The 12374-nt window shown below is 38.8% G+C and overlaps 1 protein-coding gene across 1 annotated transcript in view; it reads left to right on the plus strand.

Moving 5' to 3' along the window:
• Positions 1–227: 227 nt before the first annotated feature.
• The window catches only part of LOC134474488 (zinc finger protein 709-like), a 79580-nt gene continuing 67433 nt past the window's right edge, over positions 228–12374 (plus strand). Inside the window, exon 1 of the mRNA XM_063242659.1 lies at positions 228–250. Coding sequence (XP_063098729.1) covers positions 228–250 — 23 coding nt within the window. The remainder of the gene's footprint in view (positions 251–12374) is intronic.

Below are 12374 nucleotides of genomic sequence, written 5' to 3' on the forward strand. Positions count from 1 at the left end.
GAATAGTAAGAGAGTACAAGAATATGGAAGGCTACAAAACTGAGCAGAGTGCTGGAACTCAATGGATGTGGAAATTGTACAAATTGGTGATGTGATGACATGCTACTGAATTGAATATGTTGAAATGCATGATATCTTCACTTTAAATTAAAATTAACTTAGAATTTGATGTTGAGAATAATTATAGAGATAGGAGTAAAAATCAAAACTGAAAGAAATACTAGGGGATGGGTTACAAGTGGCTGGGAAGGTAAAAGCAGGTACTTTGCAGGACATGGCCTAAGTGGAGTTCAAGACACCTGTCATGGCGTGAGTAAAAGTGCCAGTTATGGAATTCCTTAAGAGTGCGTGCCTCACCCTAGTTTTCACTTTGATCCCAGAGCTGGTGAGGTCAATGGAGGTGCAGATGACCAAAGCTCTGCAATTGGGACTTGAAGTTAGTCATGAACCAGCCATGCATCAGCAGAAGGAGAACAATCACCAACTGTCCTGGCTCCTTGCAGGGCCCAGAACTTCCCAGTGCCTGTCACAGACAACTCTGTTCACAAATCCACCCCAGCAAAGTTTCTCACTCAGGTTTGACCAACTCATTTCTGCATGCCTCAGGGTTGCATGAGGTCCCAAGACTGGCAGTCTTTCTCCTTGTCAAGTGTCCCATGCACTCATCAGAGACCCACAGGGAAAAGCCAAAATCTTCTGAACGCAGTGTTTAGTTTCAGTGAGCTCAGGTTGATCCAATTCAGCTGGGACATCTTGTAGAATTGGACACCAGCATTCTTCTCCAGTTGCACAAAGCCCAGCCCAGCCTTCTCTCTGCCTTGAATGGGACAGTGCTGGTCCAAGAAGACTTCCCCTGCTGATAGTAGTCCCTAAAAGTGCTGTGACCACCATGCTTCGTTCTTTAGGAAAGCATGGAATCCATCTTCCTTTCCCACCCTCGTGGTGTTGTCTCTGTGAGAAAGAGAATGGTGTCTGCAGTGTTGCTCTACTTGTGCTTACTCTACAGGGTTGGTGCACTGCAAATATCTGTGAAATGAGTGGTCAGAGGGACTGTGTTCTGCCTGCCATTCCTTCCTCTTCAGTTCATATAGAGATGCATCATTCCATTATGTGTGTCTTCTGGGGCACCTATTCCTCTATTATGTGTTCACATACACAGAGACCAGGTATTTAGAATCATTCACAGTAATGTGGGTAGTACCTGATCTGTTCTTTAGAGGGACTTGTGTCCTGGATAACATGGAATCACAAGAGAACAGTGGCAAAATTTGCTCTGGCCATTGCATTAGGGTCATAGCCTAGTAAATTGGTGGTTAAATGCACTCACCAGCTCTTTTTATGATGTCTGTGTGAACCTGTGTCCTATGGTATCCCCCAGAGATTCTTACTGTGGATACCTTGGAAGCCCATGGAATGACTCTCCAGTGTCCTTTACAATGAAGAGAACAGCTTCACCCATGTGACAGATCCATGATAGGAGGCAAGGCTTCCCCAAGGCTAAGAAAAACCAGCAGTGATGACAGGGTCACAGCTCTGAGGAGAAAGATCTGGGTTTAGACCCAAATCCTCCTCCTGACTTCCTACATAAACCTAGACAAGACACCATGCCTCAGGTCTTTCATGGAGTGTCCCCATGCAATATAGAGGTCATCCTGGCATCTACTTCCTAGGGATATTTTCACCAGTCTGAGATGACAATTGTAACGCCTGTTGGCTAGTGTCTTGTGTACATAGTGTACAGAATTAGAGGTTAAATCCAGGAACCGGTGTGATGAACGTGGAATACAGTGCTGCCTGGTGGTAGAAATGACACTGACCTCCTGGACATATTCCCTGGTGGCATCATGAGGGGGCAGAAGTTCTTCAATTCAATCATCTTTATGTTCCCTAAGCATCACAATTTCTTCTACGTATTGATGCTATGGCCTCGAGTCAGGACCTCACACAGGCTATGCCAGCACTATGGATGGAGTTGCACCCCCAAATATTCTGGCATTACTTCTACATTCACACCTGTGTGAATTAGCACTCCCATGATCTGACTCCTACTGAATAGCTGACAGACGACCTTCTGATGCCAAAAGCTGAGTAGCCCATTCCCTACATTATGGGCCTCACTTACTGAATTATTATTATTATTATTATTATTATTATTATTAGTGTTGTTATTTTGCATTAGCAGTGTTGAAATTGAGCGCAGGGCCTCATGCATGGTAACCAAGTACTCTATACTGAGCTCTCTCCCCAGCTCTTCACTCACTCTTAAATAACTGAATATGGCAGACATCATGTGATGCAAATACTAAGGTTCAAGCATTAAAATAACTGTGACCCATCTTGTGTTCTTTCCCTCTTATGCTCTCTCTTACATTTTAGTGTTTATTTTTCTCCCTCTCTGGATCTCTTGCTGTGGGGAAGCCACTGCTATCTCTGAAGCTTGCAAGAGGAGAGCCTGATGAGCTTTGAGTGAGAAAAGGGAAAAGAGTCCAAAAGGCACCAGGCTTTTGCCTTGGGTCCTGCCTGTAAGCAAGGGACAGACCCTGAGAGCAAATTATGCCCTAGTGCCATCTCCCCTGAGCCTGTCTTTACAGAGATATGATTGTAACAGATCCAGCAAAGCCTCTTGGATTCCTGATACACAGCAACTCTGATAGAACAGAGTTTATCTCTTATATGAACTGACCTTTCTTCTATCACATGTGTCTTGTCACATTTTCAAAATGTATGTAATGACTGGATAGAATTTGACCTCTCTGCCTTCTTTCATCAATCATAATCATTAAGGATTATGTACAGTGAGATTGCTGTACAGTGTTTTCCCATGGATTTTCTTTCGTAGGTTCTCACTTCATGGTTTTCTGTGTTTTTTTTTATTCATTCAAATGTTATTGGATATTCACATTGCAATTTTCAGTTGTTGGAAACAAAGTTCATGTGAATATCTTACAAAATTCTCTTCATGACATAGACAGGATTCTATGTACAGAATCCTAAGATAGTCAGATTAGTTAATGTGAAATTAACTGTCAAAATGATATCTGAAGTGAATTTACCACAAGCAAGAGAGAAGAAATTTTCTTTGTGCACTTCCTCACCAATACCAGTATGTTTTGCTGAAAAAAAGAAAGTCTGCTTTTGTGCTCTTCAAAACAAAAGCAGGGTTTCTCTTGTGGAATGAATATTCGTTTACCTGATAATTGACAATGATAGGAGGCGTGTAGAAACTGTGAAGGGTTCATGTGACTGCCACGGGCATGTTGAAGGCCTTAGAAGTGATAGAATTGTGAATCCCATGGAGGACTTGGAATCACAGCTGGCTCCTGTTTAAGTCACACTGCATGACCCAGGGAGTGCTGACCTCTCCTGAAGTTAAGGCCCCATGACTAGGACAGTCCCTGTGAGAGTTCCTTGGTATTGCATGACAGGCCTACTACTTGACAGAAGATGGAGATGGAGGAGCCCCTAGCCCAAGGAGAGGGACTCAGGGGACTCTCCTCTCTACCCATAATACATGTGTACAATCTAGACAGCTTTGGAATATGGGAGCAGCCAAAAGAGTTAAAGCAAAATGTGAGTGAAACAGTCCCACCATGGGTATTATACCTATTGGAAAATGACAAAAAGAAAAGGCAAAATGCAATCTCAAACATCTAGTCCATCAGGAGAAAGACCAACCTACATTGAAATAGAGGACTTTAAAAGTCATAAATCAGAAACCTCAAAAGATAGAAAATGAAGTAAAGAAATAAATCTATGATGCTATAGAGGAAATTGAATTAGAAATAATTTCTCATGTAAAGAAATAACAACTATAGTAAACTAGTTGCTCAACATAGCTAGAGAAGAAATACATAAAACAAAAATACAGGAGCATGGTAAATTGAAACTATGAATGAACAATGTAGAAAACAAGCAGAATCTATGAAACATATGTAAAGAGATAGTCAAGAAACAAAAAAATATACTGAAAGCTGGCAAAACCATTTAAATGAAGCTGAGGATAGAATTTCATAATTTGAGGACAGTATTGCAGGGAGTGATCATGAATGTGTAGAACATATAAAAATAACAAAGCATCATGAAATGACAATCCAGCAGCTTAAACATGATGCCAAGAGAAGCAATGTAAGACTCATAGACATCAGTGAAAATTCAGGAGTCAATGCAAATGACATAACTAAGCTATTCACATAAATAAAAACAGAAAAATTTCCAAACATGAAGAAAATTCTGATATACAAAAAAGTGAGACACACAAAGTGCCAAACAGTCACAACAATCATAAGTCTATGTTCAAACATATAATAATTAAGATCCCAGATATACAGCATAAAAACAGAATAGTAAAACTGTTAGAGAAAAGACACAACACACCTGTCCAGTAAAGACTATGATTACTATTAAGGCAAACTTTTCAGCACAAACCTTCAGGTTAAGATGAGTTTGGTGTGAAAAATTTCAAGCCCTAAAAGAAAACAACTTTCAACCTAGACCTATGTACCCAGAAAAAGTGTCTTTCAAATTTAATGGAGAAACAAGATACTTCGATGACAAAGAACGACTGAAGAAATTCATGTCAATCAAACCAACCCTAGAAGGATTACTGAAAGACATGCTACATAGAGATAAAAATGACCACAATCTCCAGAACAACAGAAAGAAATGACCAGGCTGGGCAAGAAATTGAACAAGGCAGAAAAGCAGGAAATCAACAACAGGAATACTACATGGCAAAGTCAAGGAAGTACATTATCAGTGATATTTAAAAAGGTAAATGGACACAACTCACCTATAAAAAGAAACAGGTTGACAGAGTGGATCAAGAAACAGGAACCCACAATATGCTGTATACAAGAAACACATTTTACTAAAAAAAAAAAAAAAAAAAAAAAAAAAACTTCATAGGTTAAAAGACAAAAGATGGAAAACAGCTTTCAATGAAACAGGAACCCAGAAAAAAGCAGGATAGCCATTCTGTTTGCAGGAAATGTGAACTTTAAACCTAAAATGTTTAAAGGAGATAAAGAAGGCCACTACATATGTGTAAGTGAGAAACTACAAGAGGAAGAATTACAAATATATATGCATCAAATACAGGAGCACCCAGCTATATGAGACAAATACTAATGGACATGAAAAATCAAACACAAGTATATAATTGAAATAGGAGACCTTAACACCCCACTGTTAGAGATAGATCAATGAGACAAAAAGCATGGGGTTTAAGAGGGCAGCTAGTTTAACAAAGAGGCATGGTACAAGTACATAAATGGCTTTTGGGGAACTTAAATATTCTCACAGACCCCGACAAGTTGTGTGCTGATTTCTGTGTTTGTTTGAATCCACACTGATCATCTGTCTGTTTGTCCATTTGTCCACTCTGTGAAAAGCTGTTCCTTTCATTTTAAGCTCAGTAACTTTTCTCTTTTTCCAAGTTTGCATTGTTTGATCAAAGATATGTTTGGGTTGTGAATTTATGAAGCATGGTTTCACATTGGTTGCCAGCTGCTCAAAATGTCACAAAGACTGGGTATATGAATGCAATATGTTGTTCTTCATCACTGATTTATAGTCTCATTATTTAGAAATTATATTATTAGGATGAATAAACAAAGTCCTGGAGGAGAAAAGATGGTGGATAGGTAACAGCAGGCTGCAGAGATTCTCTGAGATGTCACCTTAGATTCCAAAAATAATACAGCATAGTGAGACCCAGGCAGAGGGAGATAGACCCTCCCAAGCCTGGAACGAATTAAGCTGAGAGAAACCATTTAAAAATACAGTCCCAGTGCTTCTACTGAAAAAGCTACAGTCTTGGTGCTGCCACTTGAACTTGCTGCCACTCCTACACTTGATCTCATGCAGCCAAGATTTATGGAACTACACAAAAGCTCATCAGTTTCATCTCACTGGAGATGCATTTGCAATGAAGATGGGAGTCGGTGATCTTAACTGACAAGCTGAGCTGGCAGGGAACCCTGCATCGACCTGTGGTGAATGATGGGAATAAATGCCTTCCATAGAGCCTCCAAGAGATGACATTCTGGGACAGGGCAAATTGGCCAGAACAAGGGGCTGCAGTGACTTCGGTCAGCTTCTTCCTTCTCAAGTGGGATTGATGGGGAGCACCTGACCTGTGTCATGCCTCAGGCTGAAACCAATAGGCTAGCCCATACCAGTCCCAATGAACTAATGCAGTAAGCCTTCAGCAAGCTGATTAATCCAGAGGGGGCGGGTGCAGCATAGGCTTCCCTGTTCTGTATCCACATAGTACACTGCACTGGGGGCGGGGGGACATACAATCAGCACTTCAGACAAACTGTAACCTACAAACAAAGAACCTGGACCTCCCATATACACCTGTATGGAAGGAAAAAAAAAATAATAAGAGGAAGCAACAAGAAAGGGTTCCCATTCCCCAATCATGAGAGCATGGATCCAGGAACTGTAAATGCAAAGCAGAATGAGGACAGCAAACATGCAATATCAGACATGGCCCTGGGAGACATATAGCAATATCTTCAGGAATGCATAGATAATTTGAAAGGTGAAGTATTTAACCGAATAAACCAAGATATAAATAGAATAACTTAAGGAATGCTAAGCACCTCCCAAGAAAAAAACATGGAAAAAGGGAAGAAAACAAAAAAAGGGGAGAATTGTTTCATGAGGAAAATAGAGAAAAGTTAGAAGAAAGGAAGCTGGTTCAAAGAGAGAACCATAAATTTAAAAATTCCTTTGCAAGCTGGCAAAATGAATTGCAAGAAACTAGGGTAGATTATCCAAACTAGAGGACAGGTTTGCACTGTAGGATAATGAAAGGAAAAATTTCTTAAATATAACAAGAAAACAAGTAGTAAAAGTACAAAGGCTAGATGATGACAACAGCATGTATAACTTAAGAATAACGAATGTAAATGAAGAAGCAGGAGTACAAACAAAGGAACTACAAATTCTATTCACAAAAATAAGGAAAACATCCCAAGCATAGTAAAAGATTCTCAGCTGTATGAGGCATACAGAACTCAAGCCACCTAAACCAAAACAGAACTACACATAGGCATATAATTATCAAGATACCAGAAATCCAATATAAGAACAGAATATTAAAAGCTGTCAGAGAGAAGAAACAGATCGTCTATAGAAAGTCCATCAGAATTACATCAGACTTCTTGGCACAAACAATCAAATCAAGAAGAAAATGGAGTGAATCATTCCAAGTCCTGAAAGAAAATAACCTACTGCCCAGATTGATGTATCCTGAAAAGTTTTTCTAGAAATTAATGGAGAAATAAGATGCTTCCAAGATAAAGAGGAACTGGGAGAATTCACAACCACCAATCCAACCCTACAGAGAATACTATAGGACGTTCTAAAGAGAGAGAAAATCACCAAGATTTCAGGAACAGTGGTAGAGAGGCCACAATGAATGGAGCAAAAAGCAAAGTGAAGAAGACAAATAGACATCTGATGACAGAAAAAGAGAACAACAGAAATGAGACAGAGAAGGTTGGATATAATTTCTAATACAGATGTCCTATATACACTGAATTAAGGAAAAAAAGAGAGAATCACAGACAGAGTGGATCAAGAAATAGGGCCAACTGAGATGCTCTTTATAGGAAGTATAATTGACCTGAAGAAGGGTATTTGGACCAAAATTGAATATGAGAACATAGAACTCGATGTGATAGGGAATGAGAGAGTAATAGGGGCAACTGGACCAGTATTTATGGGTAGGTTGGAAAGAAAGGCTTTAATAAGTAAAGAAATATAACTAGAGGTCAAGTCCTGGAGTGAGAAATTTCAGAAACACTTAGATAAATAGCAGGTTGCCCACACAATATAAAACCAAAGGTGTTGGAGAGACCCAAAAATACACAGTACACCCTGGGGGAGTGAAAGCGGAAGAATAGACTTTATTTTTTTTAATTTAAGAGGAAAAAGAGAAAAACACAAAACAAAACAAAGCAGTGTAAGATTACACATAATACAGAACTACAAGAAAAAACATAACAGTACGAAATCACCTGTTAATAGATTACATATTATCATCTTGGAAATAGTTGCTCAAATCACAGTATCAAAGAATACAAAGTAGACATTCAAACAGAGAGACTGCAAACAGCTTTGTTCAATGATCCAAAAACATTAATATAGTCAGCTATTTAACAGCCCTATACACACTTGCTGTTATATCCGTTAGAGCTCTTTTTTTTCCAGGGAAGAATAGACTTTAAAAAGACAGAAGAAGATTTTGCTATAAGTGTATCAGGAATTAAAACCCATATTACTTGTACCACTCTGTTTAGATAGAACTTATTCCATCCCAGTTTTTATACAAGCACTAAATCTGAGGGCACAGACAGCTATCCCAAAAATATCAGGATATACCACAGTAATCACCTTTAATTTCCTGTTAACTTAAACCAGATTCCTCTATAACTTATACTGTTATATCATTACTGAATTTATTTAAATCTGATTTGTTTGATTGCTTCTTGTTATTGACTATTTTATTCAAAACCGTTAGGTTGATAGTATTGTCAGAGTGTAGACAACTACACTGAAAATAGAAATGATTCTCTATAATACCCATTCTGACTTGATTAATATCTGTTTTTGTAGCTCTACACTATCTACAAAGTTCTATTTCTGTTAATACTGTTATGCAGTGATATATTCAATTATATTTTATCCGATGATATAGCCATTTTTATTGATGATAACAAGAGACAACACAGTAACCATGGTAGAACTCCTTGTACAGCAGTTTTATATGTCTTTTTAGTTTTATGTATCTCTAGGATTATGTTTTGCTCTGTCCTGCTTTGTTCTGTTTCTCCCTCTAATATAGAAAGGATAGTAACACATGTTAAGGTGCATGCTTCCATAAAACCTATCAATAATTTAGAAAAACTGATTTTATGATACATGATGAAATGAACAAATACTTTGAAGGAGAAAAAAGGGGACTGCAGTACCCAGTGCTGGTTCTATAGTGTCATGATGTGAAATCAAACAATACTATTAATCTTCAACTAGAGTGATTTTAATCTGCTTTGGTTTGTTTAAACTCAACATAAATGAAGATATGGATAAATACATACATGATTAAGTGTATAGGATTGATTACCATATTACTTACTTTTTATTAGATAGTTGAACAGAACTACTTGAAGTCTCCCTGATTGAATTCCCATTTATATGGTCCACATTTGTATCTTGAACAATTGTTTGAAAGAGGACAATAAAACACACAAAGTAGTGATTTATTACTGTTTATTCTTTAATTTGAATGATGTACTATTTATGCCTGCTTTCTGTTTTGTTTTGTCTTTCTTTAAATAAAAATAAATTTAAAAATATAAATAAATAAAGTCCCTTAGCAGTTAGATTGGTGGACCAAGCTCTGATTGATAAATAAGAAAGCAGCTGTCTGGTAACATTTTTAACCAGTTTTTATCCATTGATTAGAGACATCAATGATCTCCAGATCACTATAGGAGACACCTCAAATAAATTTATGAAAGTTTTTCCTAAATGTTCACATTGGTCATTATCAAATGAAGTAATACATATTTTTGGTTTGATCATGCATGTATAAAGGTTTCACACGGTTATGACAGTTGATTTTAATCAAATATATGATGTATTGCATATATTCATAATTCTGGATGCATAAGACTCCATGATTGTAAAATGGGGATTACTTATGGTAACAGATTTTTGTCTCATGTGCACACCTTTGCTGCTCACAAAGACTTGTGAGATTCACATTCAACTAAAGATCAATAAGTTTTTCAATAATATACAAAAAACTTCTTGTGTATTAGATAAGGGTGATTGACTAAAAGGGATATTTTATGTCAAACAAGAATTTAGATTATTACAAGAATCTCGTGATTGTCATGATGCAATACTATGTATGGTTCTGATTCCTGATATATTATGTAAAATATGCAAGTGTTAATACTGTAGGTATTCAAAGGCTAAAATGTCCATGGATAGAAGAAAATAGGATTCATTTAATGTTCTAAGATGTTTCATCTTTAGATAAAATAGTAATATTATACTTACTGCCTGTAATATACTGTATTGTTATGAAAAACTTCTTTTGGATGTTTGACAGCTAAGGTTTGGAAGCCAAAACTCAGAGAAACAGATGGGCTAAATGGATAGCCAATATTTTGGCCCCAGCCCTTCAAGGGTGGTGGAGACCCAGGATATAAAATAATCTCTGATTGCATCATCCTAAGATATTCAGTGAGCCCCTGGTTGTCTCATCAAGGAGATGATGAAACCACAGAGGAAAGTCACCTTCAATGCAAGGTGTGCCTAAGAAGAGTCACAGGAGAAAAATCTCCCAAGCTTTCACAGAGAGCAACCTGGTGAAGCAATGATTGTGACTCTTCTAAGTGGCTGACACTGACAGAAGAGCCATGAGGTGTTATGAATGGTTCTAAGATAACTCCTGAGAAGACCTAAGTGACCTTGATAGGAAGGTCTTTTGGCAACTCTTGGAGGTGGACTAAATGTCTTTTGCATAATGGATGTATATGAGTCCTGGGGGCCAGGGGTGGAATGTCATGGTTTATGCCTGTGCCCCCCAGGCCTCATGAGTTTGCATTGTGCATTTATGATGGTTCATTGTCTAGTGTTCGGATTGATAGTGTCAGTCCTAAACCCACATTGGGTGGAGCCAGGATGTAATTCAATGGCAGGAAGAAGGTGTATCTTGCTTTTTTGCTGGTTCCTGTGTGCTTTTTGCAGCCTCCATGAACTGTGGCCCAGCCATACCTGCCTGCCTTGGAGCCAACTGAGTGTGAACTGAAACCTGCAAAAAATGTAAGAAATAAATCTTTCCTTTCTGAAATTGGGCTTCAGGTATTTTGTCTCAGCAACAAGTAAAAAGTAATTAAGACAGAATTTGGTACCTAGGAGTGGGGTCTTTTGCTGTGACTATTCTTGACTATGTTTTTCTAGAGGCTTTTGAAAGGGCTTGCGGGCAGAGTTTGGAAAGGTTTGGACATGTTGCCTGAATGTGTAGAGCTGGAGCAGCTTAGGCTGTTCTGTAGAGGGGATTCTGGTCAGAGCTCAGGAGACCAGAAGGCTGATAGAGGGCCTGATAATAAAAACCAGGCTTGGGAGGTTTCTGTTGGGAAGAAGGACTGCATTGGTTGTTGGACTCCACCTGATGTGTGGTATGGCTTGGAAGAAGGTTTGTCTGCATTTTGCTACTGCCCAGAGACTTTGCTGAGACTGAGACAAAGGGCAATGGACTGATTAATCTTGAAAAAGAAATTAAAAAGCAATCAAACCTTGAGGCTGTGGCATGGCTATTGTTGGGGGCTTTTAGCCACATTTATGTTGCATATCAAAAGCAAAGAGATCAGCAGGATAGTGTACAATGCTGTGAGTTTGGCCAGAAGGAAAATTCCAGGAAGACTGTGGATTGCAAAGACAGAGTTGAGATTTTGATTCCTGAGGAGAAACAGAGAGATAAGAAAGATGGCCCCAGGGCATCATAGGAAGTGGGTCCCCACCCTGTGCAGCCTCACTGCAAAAGTGAAAGAATTTGCTCAGAGGGAAAAGCTGCAGAGTGCCATGTTTTAGAATGGCAACAGAAGCCACTTGAGGTTCCAGAATGGTGGCCCCTTTGAGAAGCTTTTCCTCACAATCATGTAAACAGAGCCCTGCAATCCAGGCAACTGACCCCTATAGCCAAAAGGCAGAAAAGTGTATGTAGCAGCAAACCTTGGTGGCATCCACAAGGTGCTGATTTGAGGTGCAAGGAAAATGCACAAATTCTGAGGCAAGATGGCATCCACCTCAATTGCAAAGTGCCTGGGAGGCAAAAAGGTGTGCCCCTGAGAGGGCCATTTGTGAAGACGTAAGGGTGAAGCCAAAGGTGCGGTGGAGACTTCAGATGTTTGGAAAAGGCAAGAATGTAGTTGATTCAGGGGAAGCTGCAAAAAGAGAGCAGAGAAGATTTAAGAGAAAAGCTGCTGGAGTTAAAATCGCTGGAAATGCCATGGGGGTAGAATTACCCAAACGTTTTGGAGTTTGCAACCAGATTGCTTCTGATGCTGAACATGGAATTCTAGGACTTAATGTTCACCCTGCTGGACTTCTTTTCTTTCCAGTACTTTATGTTCCCATTCTTGTAACTTTTGGAATGGTAATCTTTACCTTGTGCCTTTGCATTTGAGAAATGTTTAACCTTGTTTCATTTGTACATGGGTTATGGTTAAGAGTTTGTCTTAGATCTTGGAGGAGACTTGGGAATTGGACTGTTCAGGAATGCTGAAACACAGGACATTGGCAACTCTTGGAAGTGGACTAAATGTCTTTCGCGTAATGGATATACATGA

Source organism: Cavia porcellus, unplaced genomic scaffold (assembly GCF_034190915.1).
Source record: "Cavia porcellus strain 051 isolate PalLab524CR breed Dunkin Hartley unplaced genomic scaffold, mCavPor4.1 scaffold_32, whole genome shotgun sequence".
Taxonomy (NCBI): domain Eukaryota; kingdom Metazoa; phylum Chordata; class Mammalia; order Rodentia; family Caviidae; genus Cavia; species Cavia porcellus.